At 35.0% G+C, this 23,705-nt stretch overlaps 4 protein-coding genes and 1 long non-coding RNA gene across 5 annotated transcripts; 3 read left to right on the top strand and 2 right to left on the bottom strand.

The window, feature by feature from the left end:
* The first annotated feature begins 681 nt into the window (after positions 1 to 681).
* Positions 682 to 2,294, top strand: LOC135150424 (uncharacterized). The gene is made up of 2 exons (XM_064086716.1): positions 682 to 2,134; positions 2,284 to 2,294. The coding sequence occupies exons 1-2, from the start codon at positions 682 to 684 to the stop codon at positions 2,292 to 2,294; spliced, it is 1,464 nt and encodes a 487-aa protein (XP_063942786.1).
* A 2,157-nt stretch (positions 2,295 to 4,451) lies between these two features.
* Positions 4,452 to 5,385, top strand: LOC135150230 (uncharacterized). The gene is made up of 4 exons (XR_010288511.1): positions 4,452 to 4,636; positions 4,732 to 4,935; positions 5,014 to 5,106; positions 5,365 to 5,385. It is a non-coding gene; the product is annotated as an uncharacterized LOC135150230 (long non-coding RNA).
* Positions 5,386 to 5,395: 10 nt separating this feature from the next.
* Positions 5,396 to 6,169, top strand: LOC135150423 (uncharacterized). Its single transcript, XM_064086715.1, has 3 exons — positions 5,396 to 5,403; positions 5,451 to 5,505; positions 5,620 to 6,169. The coding sequence occupies exons 1-3, from the start codon at positions 5,396 to 5,398 to the stop codon at positions 5,998 to 6,000; spliced, it is 444 nt and encodes a 147-aa protein (XP_063942785.1). The 3' UTR covers positions 6,001 to 6,169.
* A 7,483-nt stretch (positions 6,170 to 13,652) lies between these two features.
* On the bottom strand, positions 13,653 to 15,243 carry LOC108207143 (protein FAR-RED IMPAIRED RESPONSE 1-like). Its single transcript, XM_017377603.2, has 4 exons — positions 15,142 to 15,243; positions 14,798 to 15,027; positions 14,464 to 14,716; positions 13,653 to 13,940 (listed from the first exon to the last, which is right to left on the bottom strand). Exons 1-4 carry the CDS (start codon positions 15,241 to 15,243, stop codon positions 13,653 to 13,655), a joined length of 873 nt encoding a protein of 290 aa, XP_017233092.1.
* Positions 15,244 to 15,355: 112 nt separating this feature from the next.
* LOC108207142 (protein FAR1-RELATED SEQUENCE 5-like) lies at positions 15,356 to 16,688 on the bottom strand. The gene is made up of 4 exons (XM_017377602.1): positions 16,334 to 16,688; positions 15,999 to 16,216; positions 15,803 to 15,948; positions 15,356 to 15,410 (listed from the first exon to the last, which is right to left on the bottom strand). The coding sequence occupies exons 1-4, from the start codon at positions 16,686 to 16,688 to the stop codon at positions 15,356 to 15,358; spliced, it is 774 nt and encodes a 257-aa protein (XP_017233091.1).
* Positions 16,689 to 23,705: the final 7,017 nt, after the last annotated feature.

Below are 23,705 nucleotides of genomic sequence, written 5' to 3'. Positions count from 1 at the left end.
TTACTTCTTCAGTTTAATTTGGGGGTTTAAAAACCCTAATTTGTTAAATTTGTTAGTCTGTGTTCATCTCTTTGTGGTTGTAATTTGTTAAATTTGGAGGTATGATGAACCCTAATTTCTGTGGGATTTTATATTTTTAAGTTGGGTTTAGCTTGGGGATATGTTGATTAATAAATGTATAAACCTAGCTAGTCTGTTTATTGTTGATTTTATCGGGCTAATTTGGGGGGTTTGATGAACCCTAATTTCTGTGGGATTTTAGATTCTTAAGTTAGGGATTTTATATTTTTAAGTTGGGTTTAATTTGGGGATATGTTGATTTATATATGTATAAACCTAGCTTGTCTGTTTAATTTTGATTTTCAGGGGCTAATTTGGGGTTTTGATGTTGTGGCTTTATTTTGTTTCTTGCTTTTAATGATTTGCTTTAGATGATTTGCTAATCTGGTGGACATTGTGTTCAGTTTTGGTTTTATGAGATAGATAACTATGCACACACATTTAAATCATGATTTTTCACAGGGGAAGTAAGTAAGCAGACCTCATGTGTGAATATTACTATGTGAAATGATAGATATCATGTGCATCTTATACTGATTATAGGATTAATTAATTAGTTAGGTTATATATTTAGGGGTGATTATATTCTTGTTATGTTTTCAAAATGTTTTAAATGTAGTTATGAGTCATAAAGGCCAAGTATGGATAAATCTTCCACGGTTCACTGAAGAGTATAGTAAAGGGGTCGGAAATTTTGTCAAAAATGCCATGGTTAAGTATGCAGTCGACGATGAATTAAAGTGTCCATGTAGTAGATGCAAGAGTAAGCACTGGTGGGGTCCTGAAGATGTCTATAATCACCTTATCTGCAAAGGTCCTTCACTGGAGATTGCAGATTGGGTGTATGATGTCTCAAATATGAATGGTGGTAGTAGTTTGGTGGATTCTGAAGCAAATATGGGGTTTGACGATGATTTGGAAGGGATGTTGAATATTACTTATGCCAACAGGGGACCGAATGCAGATGCAAGGAAATTCTATCGCCTAGTTGAAGATGGCAAAAAGCCCTTGTATCCTGGTTCCAAAAAACATTCTCGGCTAAGTTTTTTGGTTAGGATTTACCACTGGAAATGTCTTAGTGGAGTAACAGAGTCTGGTTTTAGTGGATTATTAGAAATATTAAAAGAGGCATTTCCTGAAATTGAGGTACCTAGTTCTTTTTTTGCTGCTAAGAAAGTTATTAGGGATTTAGGTCTAAACTACGAGAAAATACATGCATGTCCAAATGACTGCATGATTTACTGGGGTAAAAATAAGGATTTAGTTTCTTGTACAAGCTGTGGTGTCTCAAGGTGGAGTGATAAGCAAGAAGAAAATAAAAAGAACGAAATTCCAGCAAAAGTTATGAGATATTTTCCTTTAAAACCAAGGCTGCAGCGACTGTACATGTGTGAAGAAATCTCAAAGCTAATGTTGTGGCATGCAGTAGATCGAAAGAAAGACGGAAAATTGCGGCATCCGGCAGATGGTATATCTTGGAAGACGATGGATGCTAAATATCCAATGTTTTCATCCGAAAATCGTAATGTCAGATTAGGTTTAGCTTCCGACGGGTTCAATCCCTTCCGTACAATGAGCCTTAGTCATAGCACGTGGCCAATTATCCTAGTCAACTATAACCTGCCTCCATGGCTCAACATGAAACCTGAAAATCTAATTTTGTCCACACTTATACCAGGTCCCAATGATCCCGGAAATAATATTGATGTTTATATGCAACCTTTGATTGAGGAGTTGAAAGAGTTATGGGATGTAGGTGTAGAAACTTACGACGCTTCGAGGAATCAGAATTTTATGCTAAGGGCATCAGTTTTGTGGACGATCAGCGATTTTCCCGGTTATGGCATGTTGTCAGGTTGGAGTACTAAGGGGTACCTTGCATGTCCTATCTGTAGTTACGAGACATCGTCGATGTATTTGAAGAATAGCAGAAAAATGTGCTATATGAATCATCGACGATTCTTGGATTCAAATCATAAATGGAGGTCAGACAAAAGGCGGTTTAATGGTCAAGTTGAGGTTGGCCAAGCCCCACCAGTTATATCAGGAAGCATGATCAAGAAGTTGTTGGCAGGTTATCAGAATAAATTCGGTAAAGTGCACGGGAAACGGAAAGTCAGCTGCGATGTCAATCCTTGGAACAAGAAGTCAATCTTTTTTGACTTACCATATTGGAGTGAAAATTCAATAAGGCATAACCTTGATGTTATGCATATTGAAAAGAATCTATGTGATAGTATTTTAGGTACATTGTTAAATATTCCTGGTAAAACTAAAGATCATTTAAATGCACGATTAGATTTGCAAGAACTCGGAATTAGAAAGGTCCTTCATCCTATCACCTCTACTGATGGAAAGCATCTTGAGATCAGGGCAGCAAATTTTGACATGACAAACAAAGAGAAGGATATATTTTGTTCAGTATTTGAAAATGCAAAGTTTCCGTACGGGTTTGCTTCTAATATTAGCAAATGTGTCCAAGATAGAAAGATTGTCGGGTACAAGAGTCACGATGCACATATTATTATGCAATACTTATTAGAAATTGCTATTAAAAAGGCACTGAAGCCCGAGGTTGCAGTTCCGTTAATTAGACTCGGTGAATTTCTTCGGAAAATATGTTCCAAGGTAATTGAGGTGGAGGATATAAAGAAACTTCAGCAGGATATTATTGAAATAATTTGTCAACTAGAAATGATTTTCCCTCCTGCATTCTTTGACATTATGGTGCACTTACCAATACATCTCTGTAATGAAATTGAGCTTGGCGGCCCAGTTCATCAAAGATGGATGTACTCAGTTGAGAGATACCTAGGTAAATTGAAGCGATACGTTCGCAATAGGAGTAAGATAGAAGGGTCGATGGCGGAAGGATACCTCGCTGATGAATGTCTTACATTCTGTGCAAGATTCCTATGTGACAGCCAAACAAAGTCATCAAATGAATACAGAAGCTTAAATTCAAAAACTGGTGGATATGCTATTGGTTCAGGGAGGAATAAAATGGGGAAATCTATTCATCTGCCTGAAGATGTATGGATCAAAGCTCATCGTTACGTTTTATTTAACTATGATGACAAGGATGTAGAAGAGTTGATTAAGTAAGTCTGTAACCTATTAAATTAGTAAATTAAATATTTTATTATCTTACATCTATTGACATACTGTTATCATCTAAAATTGTAGGAAACATCATGCATTATTTGACCAAAATGTGAAGTCCAACAGATTCAAGAGAGCAAGAACACACACTGATGAATTAGTTGATTGGTTTAGGAATGAAATTGCGAAAAAAAAGAATGTTTCAAGGGAATTGTCATCCTTAGCCAGAGGTCCTAATCGAGCAGCGAAGCGATATAGTGGTTATGTTGTGAATGGATATAGGTTCCATACGAAGAAAAGGGATAATATATGCACAACACAAAACAGCGGTGTTTACTTAACTGCCTTAACCACCAGCTTTGCTAGTTCCAAGGACCAGAACCCAACAGTTGGTGATATAAATGAGGTTATTCTCACGACTGATTCTTCTTCTTTGGACTTGTATATTGACTGTGATGTTGATAGCAGTGTCAAGCCGGTGAAGCAAATGCAACCTCATGTTATTGTAAGGCCAAAAACATGCCCTGTTAAGGCTATGCAGAGGATTCCTAAAAAGCGTCAATTTGTGACTATAAAGGAAATCAATCAGGAGAAGGAACGAAGGTTGAACAAGTCTCGGAAGGAAAAACAAATAAGTTCTACTTCTGTAATTCCAACAAAAAAGGCTGGTGAAGATTTGAAGTCAACAGAGCGGGAAGATGCAATTTCAACAGAGCGGGAAGGTGGACTGATGGGATTGGATGAATATATGAAAAGATTTGAGATTCTTCCGGTACATGAGGATTTGGTGGAAGGAGCTGGGGAAGTCCATGAAGGTGAAGTGAATGAGTATGAAATGCGTCGAATTAGAAACATTGAGGAAAACGAGAAAATTTTTGAGGAACTTGGTTTAAAGCGGAGGACTAGGAATTCTGTCCAACTACTGAATGAAGACAAACCCAATAATGTGTTGAGTGATGAAGATGGAAGTGAATATATGTGCCCTGAAAATGACCAAGAGCAACAGAGTGATCATGAAGAGGATATAGTTGCGTCAAAGGTATATTTTTGTGATTTTTTCACAAAATTTGTTCTAGCATCTTTTAATTTCCAAAATTTACTATAAACATGTATATTTTGTTTAGGCAAAGAAAAAGGCCAAGAAAGTTGTGGTTCAAACTGATGGGCCCAGAACTCGTTCCAGAGCATCTAAAATGCCTAAGCCATGTGACAAGGAAGTGAAAAGAGTTGAGGTTCAGACTGATCATCAGGTTGCAACCTATTATTCTGCAATACACGAGGTCATGTCCATACGCGAGGTGAGAAGAAGGAGATCAAGCTGTCGGATCTAGGCCAACCTATATCAGATGATGACGATCATTTGCTATCTGAGTTCAGCAATTTCTTAGGAACAACGGTAAGGGAGTTTGTTTCTCTAACATGTCGTAGTTGGAGTGAAGTTCCTGAAAAAGACATCTTATGGCAGTATGTGAAGGTAACATAATATTTTTATTTTTTACCACTTTAATCAACATCTGCATTATGAAATATATATCTTCTGACAAATAAAATTCCCCTACATTATTTTAGGATAAATACATCATTCCTGAGGAGGGTTATAAATGGGTAATGACAACGATGCGTGATCAGTTTAGGGCATACAAGGCTCGCATCAAGAGGGAACATTATAGTAAGTATGGTACTGATGAGGAGAGGCTCGAGAACAGGCCGAGGGATGTCCCTTTGAAAGATTTTAAAATGCTTTTAATTTATTGGGCTGATGAAAAAATAAAGGTAAGAATTCCTCTTATTTGCCAATGCATCACTTATATTAATTATGTGCTTTGATTTGTTCTTTTTTGCCCTCCATAGGACAAGGCGATAAAAAATATAAGGGCTCGAAGCTTTTTAAGTGAAACACATACCGTCGGGCCTAGGAGTTTCGCCTAAGTCTGCCACAAAATGGTATGTCAGCAATTAGCCTCGCTTTGTAAGTTTTAGAAATTAATCTGTCTAAAATTGAAAGTTGGTATAATTTGGCAATTTATTGGTAAAAAGTAAAATAAATAGTGAGACAGATTTAGTTAATTTATTGGTAGCTAATATGCCTAAGTTTTGTTGTGGGTGAGAAGTACCTGTTTTAAATACTCACTGTGGTGTTGTAAGGTTATGTTTATGCCTTCTTTTTTTTATTGATTGTGGTATTGGTGTTTTATATGCAAGGCAATTGCTAGGGAACAGGCGGATAAACCGGATGAACCAGCACCACCAATATCAGATGCTGACATTTATGTGAAAACACGCAAAAGAAACTCTGCACGAGAGTATTATAAGCTACCTACTGATGCGGTTGAAAAAAAGATTGTGAGTTTTGTATTAGTATATATATGTAAAATATAACATGTGCCTACAGTTTCTATTTTTATATCCTGATGTACTTTAGTAAGATTGTGATATTGTTTAACATCCTTATTGTAGGAAAATGTTGAAAAACTTCTTAAAACGGGAACCGTTGAGGATGCTAACAAACTTGTATATGGTGACAAGAAACACAGCCGCTCGTACCTACTAGGTAGACTTATTCAGAGAAGGGAAGCAAAGGGGAAATCTGTGACACACAGTGAGGCTACTATCTCTGATCAGGTGTTGGCCAGTTTGACAGAAAAGATCCGAGAACAACTTGCTCAAGAGATGGAAGAAAAAATGGATCAGAAGGTTCGGGAGAATGTCAAGGCAATGGTGTGCAAGTTGGCAGAAAAGAATCCAGACCTCAAGATTGATATTCAAGACCTCAGTGTCGAGCCGACGTATGATGCCTCTGCAAGTGGAGCGAACACAGCCACCACGGACACTACTTGACTTGATGTGTGATGCACTTAGATACTCTAATCATATTTTGCAAAGTTTAACTTGTAATGTAATGCATGATGACGTAGGAATTTTAAGACTTTGAACTGCTATTTTACTTGGATGGTTGAATTATGGTTGCAAAATTTGGATGTTTGGTTTATTGTTGAATCTGAATTTGTGATTAGTTGGCTTGATTTGTTTTGGGATGTTACATTTTAGATAAGAACATGTCAAAATTTCTTTAATAAAGGTGTTGCCATATTTAATAAAAAATGTTGCTAAAACCTGATCAGTGTTAGAAAATGGATGTTACCATAGAGTGAGTAAGATGTTGCTATTGAATTAATGGCAACATCAACCTTTTGTTGCTGAAAAATGAACTGTGTTGCCATAGATCTTATGGCAACACCCACTTTGGTGTTGCTATTATAAACAAAATGTAGCCATATGGACCTAACACTACATTTTTTGGGTGTTGCCGTAGCTTGTTAAAATATGTTGGCTTACGCTCTAAGGCTACAAGCCGATATCCAACACCCACTATTTTGACAAAAATGTTGCCTTAAACCTTATAGCAACATTTTAAAGCATTTTTAACATTTTTTTTGGATGTTGCCGTAGACCATATATGGCGTAGTGGTTTCAGCAACACTGCAGATGACCCAATCAACCTTGAACCTACACAAGAATCTGAAATAAGTAACAGTATGGAACATAATGGGCAGAGTAGTACTCCTAAAACATCTGAGGGAACAAGAAAGAAGAGATATAAACATGCAGCAAGGAAAAATAAAGTCAAACCTGGACAAAATTCTACCCTTGATTCTGATGTATATATCTCTACTATCTCTTACTGTTCATTATTATTCCACCTTCCTACTTTAATTTTGTTTTTTATTATCATTCTGAAAATGTAATATTCTTTTACACAGGAAAGTAATGAAGAGCCCTATTCAGTTCATGAGTTGTACAGGGCTGAATATCAAGCTAGACATGCTCAAAATCCAACTGAAGAAGATCAAAGTGAACAAAACGAAGATGCACAGCAGAATCAGCAACAACAAAATTTTCAACCTCCCACTGAAGAAGATCAAAACAATGATGAACAAAATCAAAATGCAAATAAAGAACATGCTGAACATAATCAACAATCTCAAAGTCAAGAAGAAGCTCAAAATAAAGACAAATCTCCAACTGTAAAAAATAAGAAATGGAAAAGAAAGAAGACCGAAGAGGTACATAATTAGTTTTTTATTTACTGTCTACATTACTGTATCATGATTATGTGTTTGTGCCTTTTTTTTAATATCAGTATTATAGCTATTCTCTTCATACAAATATATTGTGTAGCTATCACTCTTTTTTCAGTTTTATCATTTCAATTCTTTAGCAATTGTCTAGCAGAAATCATATCTAATATGTAATTCATTACTGACTAATCAGTAATATATTGCATATAACATGATTAGTTTAGTTATATCATGTCTAATATGTATTGTATTACTGATTAATCAGTAATACATTACTAACTAGTCAGTAAATATTGTAATATGATTAGTTTAGTAATATCATATCTAATCAGTAATATATTGTAATACATTACTGACTAATTAGTAATATATTACTTCCAAATATTAAAAATTCAATTCAATCACTAATAAATTTGATATCCAACAGGAGGAAGCTTAGCCTATAGCAAAACGGCCAAACTTTCATTTGCCAACAAAGAAAGATGCAAATGGAAAATATGAGGTATATTCCTAAACATAAATGGATTTAATTTCAATTATTGCTTCTGTTAGATTCCAACATCTCACTTGTATTAACTGTCAAACAGGGTCAAGGTGCAAAACATTTGCACACTCAAAAAGATGACTTGAAATTAAGAAATTCACCAAGGCTTTTTAGTGAAATGGTCTCTAATCTCACAGAAGACCAGAAGCAATGGGTTCAAAAAACTGGATTTGGACGACTTCTGGATTTCTCATTTGAGCTTATTCCGGCAAACTTAGCCTATAATGTTTTTCAGATATTTGACCCAAACACTATTTCACTGAACTTGAAGAATGAACTGATACCAATTATGGAGGAAGATGTGTATGAAGTTCTCGGGTTGCCATGTGGACGCGAGAGCATAACCCTTGGAACATATGATTACTATCGTTCTAGAATTGATGAATGGTCAGCACAGTTCAAAACAGAGAGAAAAAGTACTCAAGTGACAGTTGCAAAACTAGTTCAGTTGATTAAAAATCAAGGCTTAACTCAGAATTTCAAGTTCAATTTCTTACTTGTCTTGTCAAACGTTCTCATAGGAACACCTACATACTCATACATTGACAGACAAATGCTAAGATTACATGGGAACCTTGATGAGTGCAATAGATACAACTGGGCAGAGTTCCTTATTGGTTATCTTGTGTCTGCCACTAGAAGTTGGAATGAAAATGCATCAAGTCATTTCAGAGGTTCAGCCATCTTTCTAACGGTAAAAATCATCATAATTTACATCTCCCAGTTTCTTGTTTTTTTTACAACTACTAATAATTATTGAAATTTATATTGCAGTTGTTTTATGCTGATCGAGTTAGACATAAAGGGATTAAGCTTGTTGAGAGGCAATGTCCTTATTTCAAAGGCTGGACACAGGAAAAACTAAGAGAAAGACAGACAATTGATGTCTATGGCGGCCCTTTTGGATTGGGCTTAATTATGAAGCCATTACGGGAATTGCCATCATGCAATGAACAGACTGCAACAGAGGTATACGGGGCTTAATTGATATTTTTTATTGATTCTTTAAAATATTGAAAATTGATCTTCTATATAACTTGATTATTAATGCTTCGTAAGTTAGTGATTATATTTCAAACTTAATACCAAAATCTTTTAATTAGCACTGTGCTTATAAGTACCTACTAGTATTTGAATTAAACGATCATTAATGCACTGCCTGCATCAATGATTTAGTACGTACTAGTAACTGAATCTGTGCTTTTAATTAGTATTTGTTACAACTTGTAACAAAAATTAGTACTTTAGTGATTTAGGAGACCTCCCTGCATAGTCTATACAAATTATAATATGCTATGTTACTCTCATAGGAGAACTCCTTGCATGTTTACTTTCAATAATTGATGCTAAATTACATCTTTCATGTTTTTTTTTTCAAATTTTAGAATGCAAAAGGAAATGACAAGGGTAAAGATGTCCCTAATCCATCTTGGGACGATTGGAATGCTCATCAAAATGATGATATCCTATGGGACGAATGGGAAAAAGCACAAAGACAATCAGTTGCAAATGAGGTAAATATTTATACTACATAGTCGATATTCATTTTCTCTTAAAACCAAACACTGGTACATACTAATTTGGACTAAAAATAAAAATTTAGACCAATGACCGTGAAAATGTCCATGATACTGAACAACACATCCAAGTCGAGGAACAAGATGATCATGGACAAGCATCAGGCGAAAAGGTACATATACTCTTACATAGCTGGAAACAAAACCTAATATGTCATTGATTCTTTACATATTAATGATTGATTCTCCATAATATAGAAATTAAATGCCTCAGAATTTAAGGATTACATGTTAATTTTTAAATAATGTGACTAATTACAAATAGTAACCATTATCTGTTTATATTTTTTGGTGATTACAGTACTTTAGTGGATGTTTAGACTTTTAATGATTAATTTGGTACATACAATTACCGCGTGTAAGAATAACCAAATGCGTAGTCTTTTTTTGAAATAGGTGCACCACTGCACCACTGTATCCATAGGTAGCAAAATAAAAAACGTTTCCATGTACACCACTGCACTTTCAGCTTTTAATAGTAATTTTACTATTCTACTCAAATTCTTTTAGTATTGTAGTAGTTTAGTTTTTTTTAAACTACTTTACTGATTATGTTTTAAATCTATAATGGTTCAACAGGATGTTGTAGAGAGTCTTAGGTCATGGCTAATGAGCTCATTGACACTAAATTGCTGTTTGACACTGAGATAAACCTAGCCTTGGCAAAAGACCCAACAAACGAACAACTCCTTGATATCAAAAACATTGTCTTTAATGTTTTCCATCAACAACGAACTGAACAAACCACAAACACTCGTCACTGAACAAACCACAAACACTCGTCCCCCTGAACAAACCACAAACACTCGTCCCCCTGCACAAACCACAAACACTCGTCCCCCTGCACAAACCACATTCTCTCATCCGGCTCAAGAAAGCACAGACTCTTCCCCCCTGAAGAAAACACAGATACTGAAGAGTTTCAAGATTGTTATGAAGATGACGATTTTCAGTTGACAATAAAAGATGTTGAGTAGCTTGATCTTCTAAGTTTTGTAGACTCAGCAAAGATTAATGCTCAGAACACGGATTTGTTTGAGACTGAAATGAAGGATCCAATGTAAGTTTCTATGTATCTAACTTCAGTTTCATCCCCCCCCCCCCAAACATATATAGTTTTAAACTAACACTTAAACTACTATTTTGTGCAGCAAGCAAATATTTCTATGCAATGATTTCTTCTGTTTAAGAGATGATATGCAGTCACTTAATATTGGGAAGCATATAGAAACCATGGTTGTTGATACATGGGCTATAGTTCTTAATGATGCAGAGAAATTCAAGTCAGATGAGTCACCACTTCGGCTTTTATTTACAATTGGATGTGTGGTTATTAAATTTATGTCTTTTCTCTATATTTTTGCATTTATATGTGTCTTCAGTTTCCTATCTTATATATGTTTTTAAATTTTGTGTATAAAGAATGCAACATTGGATGAAAAAAAGACTCTTGGAACAACATACAAATTGTTTGCTGAAAATGTTGATAGTATGCTGATCCAATGCAATCGTACAAAGCTGGATCTCATTGACATGGTAAGACAGTAAATATTTCGATTATAATTTAATTTGAACTTTCCATACGTTATATATAATTTTTGATTTTTTTCTTTATAGGAATTTTTTCCAATTTGTGCATTTGACCATTACTACTTGATTGTCTACCACTTGAGGAATTGGACATATGAAATCATAGATAACATTGATAGATCAAAAATGGATCCGAAAAAATGCTATAGCGAAAAGCCAAAGATTCTGGTATGTATTAATCATATGTAATCTACTTTGTACCTTGCCCTGTAATAGTTTATAGCTCACATTACATAATTTTGTCCACTGATCATTTGCTTTTACATTATTTCACAGCATTCTCACTTTGTGAAATATCTGCACGCGAAGGGTCATGTTGGTATTTCGGGGAAAGTTAAAAAGATGAAGCCAACATATCTAAATATGCCATGGCAGACAAGGAACAACTCCATTGATTGTGGAGTTTTCCTCATGCGACACATGGAAAGTTACAAAGGAGATCTAAAATCATGGACAACTGGATTGAATGTAGAAAAGGTAAAAAAATCTCAACTTTCTTTAATATTATAAACTGTTTCATTTCTTTATTTCTAATTGGTTTAATTCAAAAATGAAGGATGGCCAAGACCATCAGCTCATTAAACTAAGAATCAAGTACAACAATGCCATTCTTTCTTCTCAACTAAATCAGAAGAAAAAAGAAATTCTGAGACAAGGCAAAGAGCTTTACATTGAGGCTGCATCAAAAAAACTTGTCAACCTGGTCATCAACTCATCACAACAATCTCAGGAAGAAAGGCCAACAAATACTATTGCAGCAAAGTCTCAGAACAAGAAAAAAGTCACATTTGCCAAGAATTTGATTACTCCATTTGATGAAGTTAGTGATCCACCAAAAGATGTCTAATGCACTTAGTTCAAATTCTGTGAATACTGATTGTTGGTTTGATTGGCACTGTTATTTTGTGATTACTGCTCCAATATATTAGTGATTGGTAGTGTTGCTATTTGTGATTACTGCTACAACTATTAGTGATTGGTATTATATAAAAATTGTGATTAATGATTTTCCTTTAAAAACCATTATTGTTATTGTTGTTATTAATATTCATTAGTGCCTAAGTGTTAAAATTTATAAAATTAGTATACTAATATATGTTATTAGTGTATTTAAAATTGTCTACCATTTTACACTAGAAATAGTGTCATGTTCGAACACAAAAATGAACATACTAAAACACTAAAAAATTTTGACTACTATAAATTTACGTGACAATATTTTTTATTTTTAATATTAAAATTTTACAGTAAACGCTAACGAGTGGTCGGTTACTGTAAAGCGACGTGGATTTTTCTAAAACCCAAAAAGAAAACACTAAACTCATAATGTTAAAAAAGTTTCTTGTTCCGAATTCTCGGCTTCCGGGCCTCCCGGCCCTAAAGCCTCGCATATTAACGAGTGGTCGGTTACAATAAAGCGTTTGTGGATTTTTCTAAAACCCAAAAAGGAAACATTAAACCCTTAATGTTAAAAAAATCAAAATATTTCTTGTTCCGAATTTAATATACATTACGAATTAATCATTCTGCAACCCAAACCTAAACTCTAAATGTTAACGGTTGTAAATTTATTTATTCCGCCGCCGTCTCGGCTTTAGGGCCTTCGGCCCTTCAGCCTCGCTTAATTAAGGTTTAGGCTCGAGGGTGTAGGGCCTACCGGCCCTACACCCTCAATCCTAAACCCTAACCGTCGGCCAATTTAATATACAGTACGAATTAATCATTCTGCAACCAAAACCTAAATCCTAAATGTTAAATGGTTATAAATTTATTTATTCCGCCGACGTCTCGGCTTCAGGGCCTTCGGCCCTTCAGCCTCGCTTAATTAGGGTTTAGGCTCGAGAGAGTAGGGCCTACCGGCCCTACACCCTCAATCCTAAACCCTAACCGTCAGCCAATTTAATATACAGTACGAATTAATCATTCTGCAACCCAAACCTAAACCTTAAATGTTAATAGTTGTTAAAAAAGACAAAATATTTCTTGTTCCGAATTCTCGGCTTCCGGGCCTCCCGGCCCTGAAGCCTCGCATTGATTGGGGTTTAGGGCCAAGGGTTTAGGGCCGTACGTGGATTTTTCTAAAACCCAAAAAGGAAACACTAAACCCTTAATGTTGAAAAATACAAAATATTTATTTTTAGAGAAATATTTTATATTTTATTTAAATTTGATATATTTGATCATATTGAACTAGAGCTCAACCAATAATATTTATTAAAGATTCTAAAACACCTAAAATTTACAAATAACTTTGCTCTATAAACCAAAAAATATTTCAACAAATTTGACTAGTGCAAGAACAAAAATACAAATTACTAAACAATTCATTACATTAAAAGCAACATCTCATTTACATAATAGTTTTTTGCAAAAAAAACAACTAGATATTATAAAAATCTTTATTTCAGGAACTTCTTCTTTGGACAAGTACGTGAATCATGAGTAGTTGCTAAACATTCTTTACACTTTCGGATTCTCTTTATTGACTTAATAATTGCTTTCTCTCTCTCGCTAATCAACCTTGTTGATTTGAAATAGTTTCCTTTGTTTTTGCAAACATTAGGAACTAAAACTGTAATCGCACCCTGTGGTTGGTCACCAATCAAAGAAGCAAGATGGTCTTTTTTTTGAAAAACCAGCACCATCAGTACAACCACCGCCAATTTCACTACTCAACTGCTTGACTGTCTTATGAACAAACTACAGTGCTTCCATCTGTAATCCAGCCTTGTTAATAAGAACTTGATGAAAGTCAAACCAAATGTTCATCAATTTCAAAGAAACATTTTCCATCTTTAAGTAATCAGTAGATATCATATCACATGAGCTTCCACAATCCGCAATTTTGGACCAATGGTTAAGAAGAAGACTTCTAGGGAATCTAGTTACTCCAATTTGCTTCATGCCACATAAGCTATGTCGGCAAACTATACCACACATCACAAACTTTTTGCAGGAACAAATAGCATGATCTTTACTGACCGACACCTGAATAAACATCAACTTTATGTTTAAGAAGTACACTAATCTGTTAAAATCACTAAAAATAAATAAAAATATACAGATATGCAAGTTGAATGCAATTGAGCAAATTGAACATAATAGTTACTTTCTAGAATGGCAGGTTGAATTACTAATGCCTGCTGGACTAGAATGGCAGTTTAATTTTGCAGGTTGAAAATGCAAAACTAAAATAAACAATCAATATATGAACATAACAAATATAAGTTTGACTGACAACACAACAAATTAAACTATATCAGTACCAAAGACACATGCTTGGACAAATCATAAGGGTACTAAAGCACTAAAAAAATACAACAATCACTTACATATTGAACAACAATCACTATTCTGTGAACCAAAATTAACCAACCTACAATGCTCTCCAAAACTATATCAGAAGTGAATAATTAAAGGGAGTCCAAATATAATGGTACAAATCACCAGGAAGTAAGTTTAAAAGATTTATTAAACTATAATAAATATAGGTGGAAGTATAATATAATACCTTAAAGATCTTTTCTTTAACTTTCACATCCTTAATTTCAAAGTTCGTAACACCATCCACTTCTTCACTCATTCGCTTTATCTGCATATCCAAACAAGCTACCAGAATTTCCTCCTGAACTCTGTAAAAAACTGTTCGAGTGAACAAATCAGCTGCATCGTCTTCAATAAACCATCTAGACAAAGTAGTAGGAAAGCTTGATTTCGACTCTTCATCCAGTCTCTTTGTCTCGTTTCTTTGTCTTTCCACGGCACTTTAAAACCGCAACCAAAACTCACATAACGTGTCAGCTTGTCTACGAAACTGAGCAAAGAAAAAATTTTCGCTTTATGACCTAGATGTGGTTCTCATCAACCCAAACATAGGCTCATCTCTGAAAAAGGCCGGAATCCACAATGATCTAATAGCATACATCTCAGTCAGCCACTTATCATGCTCCAAATTAAATTCTTTGACAACAGCTTCCCAACCTTGTTCAAAATCATCAATCTCTAGGTGTGTTGACCATATATATGTTTTCATTTTCTCCATAAAGTCTGTTTCTTTACATAAACGATTACTAAGCTGTAAAAATAATTAAAAAACCAAGTCAAATCATAAAAAAGCAAAAACATATTACTATACAGTTGTAAATGGGAAAAAAAAATCTAAACTAAGCTAAGAAAATTTCACCAATACCTTTAGAGGAAACTTTTGCATGATATGCCACATGCACAAACGGTGCTTAGTAGCAGCAAGACCATTTTTCGAAGAAAGTGATGAAGAAACCGCAATTTTCATTGCAGGACACTAATCTGTGACAATAACAACAGGATGTCGCCCCATACATGTAGAAAATTGATCCATTTATAGTGTGTGACATCTTCCTTTGACAAAAGGCATGCAGCAAAAGTTATGCATTTTTCATGTTTATCGACCCTAGTAAAGGGGCAAAAATCATGTTATACCTGCAAAATATATAAAAATAACCCAGTATAAGAAGACATCGATCCAGTTTCTTTTAAATTTTATAATAAAAACATCAAGAACTGAACCATCTACCTAGGACCACTACACAATTAATGTTCTGTTTAAACATATAACTTAAGTAAATTTTGCATATTTAAATAACTCTTAATTAGGAATTTCAGAAGTTGATATTTCCTTAATATTGAATCTATAGCAGAACATGTTAATGAGATAATTCAATCTGATTTGTTTACATGCTAACAAAACTTCATGAAGTATGATCCAACATTACTGTGTACTAGAAATTGTTTTAACAACTAGAACAAGGATTTAACAAATAGTATGCATCATCACACAGAAATTCACTAGCTGACATGAAAGTTTTACTTACTTATTTGTGTCAAATGTCGCATCAAATGAGACGGCATCACCATAAACCTCGAAATTCCTCCGAGAAACTGCATCAGCCCAAAAAAGCTTAGTCAAACGCCCTGCTTCATCAAGATCATATGCATAATAGAAAGAACTCGAGCTCTCCTGCAAAACTTTAAACTTATCAATAACATCTGCCCATCTCTTTCACCAACGTACTCTTTCAAATCCCGATTAAAGTTCCTAAAATCCCTCAATGTAGCTCCAACATTCGAATAACCACCAACCATTTCTTTCATCAATCCATAGGCTTTACTACAACAAATTTTAACTTTTGCAGCATCAAACACAAAATTCCTAGAACTAATAGTCATTTCACGACTAGATCGCAAAAACTGCCTTCCAGATTCATCAACCAAGGGGTGATTATGCACTTCATCAAAACTTAAAGACAAAGTATTGTCTATCTTTATTAAGCTTCAAAACTATCTCCGCTCTGCAACAACACCTTGTAGAAGCAGTTCGCCTACGCTTCACATTACTTGAATACTGTCCGCAATACTACGAAACTCATTGGAACCTTCTTTACTGCAGGTATAATGTTTGATAGTAATAGTACCAAATGCATCCTTTTTTTCAGTTCCCTTCCTCACATCAAAACCACTTAAACGACCATACTCTTTGTAGAATACAAAAGCCTGATCCAAACTCTGAAAAGATTGATTAATATTTGGCTTTGAAACATCAGGAACATTAACAGGAAGATACAATCTTTCACCAACATCTGAGTAACTTGTAACAGATTCTTCATTCCGACTCGAGGACACATTTCCACTACCAACAGAAGTAACATCGTCACATCCACGATTAACAAGAGACGAATCCCCACAACTCGAACCTATCATATAAAATATAAATAATCAATACTTACAATAAAATAATAACAGCCATCACAGTCACAAAAATGTCAATCACAGTCTCACATATATCATATCTAAAACATGCAATTACACTATCCGCAAAAAATTCTAAATTAGATGAAAATACAACAACAATTATATATGGACATATAATCATTATTTTAAACAACAATTACTAATACATTTAAATTACTGAAATATCAGCACAAAAACAACTAAAATATAATTATTACTATCAACAATCACTACTATATGTGTTAATAATCACTAACATATGAAACAACAATCACTATCAAAAGCTAATAATTTTGAACTTGCTCTGATCCTTTCTTTAATTCTTCTCATCTGACTAACATCATTACCACAAACTAGCCGGAATATACGATAAATCATCCTCCAAGCATAAACAAATAACAGTAATCACAGTAATCACAAGAATACTAACCTTGATTGTGACTAATCTTCACTAAATTTTAAATTATCGTCCTCCAAGCATAAACAAAATTAGTTTCCTGCAAACAAAATTTTTAACATTGCAGTTTAATAAAACTAACACCAAAAATCACTAACAATGCAAATTACTAACACTAGAAATCAATAAAAATCATAAACACTAGAAATAACTACCGATCAGATCCACTACTTCCTAAAAAAAATATTATCTCATACAAATCAAAAGCATTGAGCACTAGATATCCATCTACATATCAAACAAATTAATCACCTAAAACATTAATACATATCAAACAAAAGCTATCTGAATTTATTTACTCAAGCTCATTTAAACAATTCATCACTGAAAACTATCAAACAAATCAAAAAGTAACACACTTTACACTCAATTCAACATAACAATACAGAGATATGTAAAATTTAAAGAATAAATACAACTTACATAAAAACAAAAGCTATCTACAGATGATTATTGTACCTCAAACGATATTAAGCGTGATTCATATCAGATTAAGCTCTTCAAAACTCTTCTCTTCGAAATCAAGGTCAAATCATACACACCGAACTCTGCTCTTAGAAATCAAGCTCGAATCATGTCAAATTAAGCGCGAGTTAACTCCGACAGCGCGCGAGAGAGAGATAACAGCAGCGCGCGAGATAAAAGAAGAGAGAAAGAGAAATAACGGCAGTGCGAGAGAGATATAACGGCTAGAGAGAGAGAAAGAAACTGTAAGAGAGAGAAAGAAAATTTTCAACTGATTCCGGTTAAAGTATTTTAATCTCAAGTTATTTCTTTTAAATATTAAAATAATGAATGGACAGGATTTAATAACATAAATATTATTTGAACGGCTGAGATCTAGTTTGTAGTCTGTACAATTAAAAGGTTTGTATTTGAGCAAACACCTATATATATATATATATATATATATATATAGGGTCCTGCTCCAATACAAACTACTAAAATACAAACTAAATACAAACCGACGCGATTAAGTAGAATGGTAAGGATTTTGGGACCGGGGATGGACCCCAAGATGGGCCTAGATGGGGTCTAAGTGGGGCCTAGTAGGGGCGGGGCGGGTCTAGTGGGACCATGGTGGGGCCAAGTTTTGGCTCTTTAAGGCTGTCTGGAGCCAGTCCAGGGGCTGTGAGGAGCCATGGCAAGGCCCTAGCGGGCCCCGGGTGGATTAAGTGGGGGCGAGGGTGGGCCCTAGGTGGGTGATGACATATAGGGGGTGGGTGATGACATATAGGGGGTGGGTGATGTCATTTAGGTATAGTTTAACTTGGTTTGTATTTTAGTTTTTATTTTAGTGGTTTGTATTTGAACAGTTGCCTATATATATATATATATATATATATATATATATAAACCTTAGTGTGATCATACGAAGAAAATGATTTTGGATTGTTTCTTCCACGATGAAATCTTATAATTTAAATCTCTGCATCATTTACGAAACTCTTCTGGGACTTTTATTTATATTTGAATAGGGCATACTTTGTCCATATCTGACATATATAATTATAATATAATTTTCAAATTATAATAAAAATGTAATTTTAAAATATATTATAATATATAATTGAAAATATAATATAATCTATAATTACCAATGTTGTAAAAAGTGGGAATTGGACTTAGTCGGTAAAGGCACCGTCTAGCGATTAATCGGATAATTGAGGATTAATCGGAGTGATTAATTGGATCATTAATCGGAATCAATTTCATATTATTTTTTAAACTAGATAAATATAAGTATAAATATATTTATATTTACAATAGATTTATAATCATATAATTTCATAAATTAAAAAATTAATGACTTTATCCACAAAATATCCCTTTTCTATAAGACCATAGTACAATGTGTCTTAAAATTAATTTTAAAATTTTAAAATTTTTTTACTATGATTTTTAAATTTACCGATTTTTTACCAATTTTTGCCGATTATACCATCTTTTGACCGATTTTCCAGAAAAAACGCTTTTTTCACCCATTAACGCTTAATCGAGACGGTGGCCGACCGAACAACGATTAATCCCGATTAATCGCCGACTTTTAAAACACTGATAATTACATGTAATATTATTTTAAAATTATAACTAAAATTATATCATATATATAATAAATAAAATATATAGTATGTAATATAATTGTAAAAATTAGTTTTACTAAGATGTAGTAGTAGATTGAGCAGTTGAGATTATTATACAGCCGAGTAAGAATAAAAAGAAAGAAAAAGAGTACTTTACAGATACAATACAGGGGTCGGGAAAAAAAAATGGAATTAGGGTTTGGGTGTCTGGTGGCAATGGCGATTGGTTTGTTTGGCGAGTTGGTCACCTGTGCAGGAGGAATGAAGGTGGGGGAGGGGTTTTTAGGTGTGGCAGAGACAAGAATAAGGTGGAAGGCTGGTGGTTGGCTCACTACACCATAACTAGCCTTCTGCAACAATTTTCTCTAGCGTTGCCGTAGATGCTGTTGCCGTAGCTATCTATTTATTGAGCATGTTACAACGATTTTTAATTATGTTAACATTGGTATGAATAAACTGTTGCCAAAAAGTTGTATAAGCAAAAAAAATTATTTTTAAATACAAATTATTTGAAACCATATTTTTTATATATGCGGGTCCCACATGAGTGTCCCGCTACTGCTTATGTGGCATATGAGTCACCCATAGGGGACCCACTATTGCTGATGTGGCGTATATGAGTCACCCATAGGGGACCCACCATTGCTGATGTGGCATATGAGTCACCCATAGGGACCCAGTACTACAGCTGATATGGCATGTTGTGACTTCACATGTAAAAACTTAAGTAAATGTTAGAAGGACATGGGAGTCGAACCCATGACCTCCAACATATGAGTGAGTGGTACGAACCACTACACCAGTGATGTGGTTGTTTATTTTTTCACAAAACTTAGATATATTCATATATCGTATTTTTAGTTAAACAAAAGATAAGTTTTAACAATTTTCGTTTCTATGCCCGCGCTGTCTGAAAATTGTGGCTCCAAGTCAAAGTCGAGCTATACCTCACTGAACCTCATTTCTCAATGTCGAGCTAGGGTTTGTAAGAGCTGAAAACTAGGGTTGTTCGAAGGCTACCACTACCGCACTGTTCGAGGCTGCAAAGGGAAAGTTGAGAAAGGGAATAGCTAATTAGGGTTCTTCAAACTCAAAGCGAAGGGAGGGTTAGAGCTAATTAGGGTTCTTCGATCAATTAGGGCTGAATTGAATCTTCATCTTTAATTTAAGGTACATTCTTACTCGATTTTGTATCTTGTATGTGTATATGTATATGCCTGTGTATATGTATATCTTGCTTTATTTGTTACTTTTGATTTGTTACTCTCTCTCTCTCTCTCTCTGCCTGTGTATGTATATATCTTCCTAGATTTGTTAATTTTGTATGTATGCATCTGTTGCTCTCTCTCTCTGTCTCTCTCTCTCTCTGTGTCTCTCTCTTAGTCTCTCTCTCTCAGTCTCTCTCTCTCTCTGTCTCTCTCTCTCAGTCTCACTCTCTCTCTCTCTCTGTGCGTGTCTCTCAGTCTCTCTCTCCCCTCCCCCCCCTCTCTCTGTATCTCTCTCTCTCTGTCTCTCTCTCTCTCTCTGTCTCTCTCTCTCAGTCTCTCTCTCTCTCTGTCTCTCTCTCTCAGTCTCACTCTCTCTCTCTCTCTCTCTCTCTCTCTCTCTGTGTGTGTGTGTCTCTCAGTCTCTCTCTCCCCTCCCCCCCTCTCTCTCTCCCTCTCTCTGTATCTCTCTCTCCCCCTCTCGATCTCTTCGTCTCTCACGTTTGTTTCGTATTTATATAGTTAAATTACTTGATGTGGAGATTTCTTGATTAGTCATTTTTTATTTATATGTAATTTATTTTAATATTTAATTTTGACTCTTTATCGTTTTAGATGATATGCACTGGATAATATACATGGATGCTGATTTTAAAATATTTTTTGTGGACATAATATACATGGATGCACTGGATAATATACATGGATAGTTTTTTGTGTCATGAGTAGTATAAAATTAAAGTCCAAGTATTTGGGGACTTGGGGTTGTCTGATTTTGATGCCCTGTAACTTGTTAGTTTCCTGGAAGTAATTATTTATATGGTAGTAGTGTGATTAAAGGACTATAAGAGATCCTCTGTGAGTCATTTTTTTGCAAATTATTGTATTCTCGGTCTTTGATATTTTGGAATGAATTAGGAACGTCTTGATATTTACTGTTCTGTTATGGATGACGAGGGGGAAATGTGGACAGAACTACCGAAATTCAGCGAGGGATATATGAGTGGTGTAAGAGATTTTATTCGAAATGCATTTTCTAGATTTAGCACAGGGGATGAAATTACTTGTCCTTGCAAAAATTGTAAGAATTACAAGTGGCGTCGTCAAGATACAATATATGACCATCTCGTCTACAATGGTCCGTGTCCAATGTATGCGAAATGGATGTTTGAGATTTCTCGCCAACATCTCGGTATGAATGAAGATATGGATGACGCTGGTACAAATTTTGGAGACAATCTTGATGAATTATTTCACCGGACAGTTGGAAATATGCAAAACCTTGAAGATAAGCAGTCTGACGGACCAAGTGTCCATGCTGAGAAATTGTACCGTCGGTTTGAAGAGGGTAAACAACCATTATATCCTGGTTGTACCAAATTTACGAGCTTAAGTTTTATCATCAGGTTGTATTCTTTGAAATGCGTACATGGAATCACCGAATCTGGGTTAGGGGATCTTTTAGAGTTAATACGAGAGGCTTTCCCACAAGCACGTGTACCTTTATCTTTTAATGCTGCAAAAAATATCATTAAAGATTTAGGTCTCGATTACCAAAGGATACACGCCTGCCCAAACGACTGTATGATTTACTGGGGGGTAAATGAAAAGGAAGATGCTTGCAGAACTTGTGGCGTTTCAAGGTGGATTATAGTGGAAAAGAAAGGGGCTGGTGAAAATAATTTGGAGAAGGTAATCAGTAAAGTACCAGCCAAGGTGATGCGCTACTTTCCATTAAAACCTAGGCTGCAAAGAATGTTCATGTCCAAGGAGTATTCAGAGCTTATGATATGGCATGCTGTGGGACGAAAAACTGACGGAAAACTGAGACATCCAGCTGATGCCGAGGCGTGGAAGACATTGGATGCAAAGTATCCAATGTTTTCATCTGAAAAGAGAAATATTAGATTAGGTGTAGCAGCGGATGGGTTTAGTCCTTTTCGTACCATGAAAACACTTCATAGCACATGGCCAATTGTTTTGGTCAACTACAATCTTCCACCTTGGTTGTGCATGAAGACGGAAAATCTGATACTTTCAACAATTATCCCCGGTCCAGAGTCTCCGAAGAACAGCATTGATATATATATGCAGCCTCTTATCTCAGAGTTGAAAGAATTATGGGAGCTAGGCATACAAACTTATGATGCCTTCACGGATCAAAGTTTTAATTTACGTGCAACTGTTTTATGGACCATAAGTGATTTTCCGGGATATGCGATGCTATCCGGATGGAGCACAAAGGGTAAGTTGGCCTGTCCTGTATGCCACTATGAGACGTCTTCCATGTACCTCAAAAATAGTAAAAAAATGTGCTATATGAGTCATAGAAAATTTTTGGATGTTGATCACAAATGGAGGTTTGATAAAAAGAGGTTCAATGGTGAAATTGAATTGGGAACATGTCCAGATCCATTAACAGGGACTGAAATCATGGAATTATTAGCAGGATTTGAGAACAGATTTGGGAAAAATAATGTCAAGACGGTAAAAACTGATTCCCCTTTCAAAAAAAAATCAATATTTTTCGAGTTACCATATTGGAGTCACAATTTATGTCGACATAACCTAGATGTTATGCACATAGAAAAAAATATATGTGACAAAATAATTGGTACTCTGTTAAATATTGGAGGGAAATCTAAAGACCACTTGAATGCTCGAAAGGATCTACAAGAAATGGGAATCAGGAAGGTGCTTCATCCAGTTTTGTCAGCTGATGGGAAACACATTGAGTTCAAGGCTGCCATATTTGATATGACGAACAGAGAAAAAGATTTATTCTGCTCAGTGTTGCAGAATGCTAAACTCCCCTACGGTTGTGCAGCTAACGTCAGGCGGTACGTGAGCATGGATGAAAGAAAAGTAATGGGGTATAAGAGCAACGATGCTCATTTTATACTTCATTATTTATTGCAATTTGCAGTGAAGAAGGCATTGAAACCCGAGGTGGCATTACCTTTGATAAGATTTAGTAGATTTCTAAGAGATATTTGGAGCAAAGCTATTGATCTGGATGAGCTCAGGAGACTACAAAATGAAATTGCAGAAGTCTTGTGCCAATTTGAGATGATTTTTTCGCTTGCTTTCTTCGATATAATGGTGCATCTACCGGTTCATTTATGCAAGGAAATTGAATGGGGAGGACCGGCAGATATTAGATGCATGTATTCTATCGAGCGTTATTTATGTAAACTGAAGTCATATGTTCGCGGCAAGAGTAAACCCGAGGCATCTATTG

The sequence above is a fragment of the Daucus carota genome, chromosome 2, assembly GCF_001625215.2.
Source record: "Daucus carota subsp. sativus chromosome 2, DH1 v3.0, whole genome shotgun sequence".
NCBI lineage: Eukaryota > Viridiplantae > Streptophyta > Magnoliopsida > Apiales > Apiaceae > Daucus > Daucus carota.
This window is presented reverse-complemented; position numbering and strand designations above follow the sequence as displayed.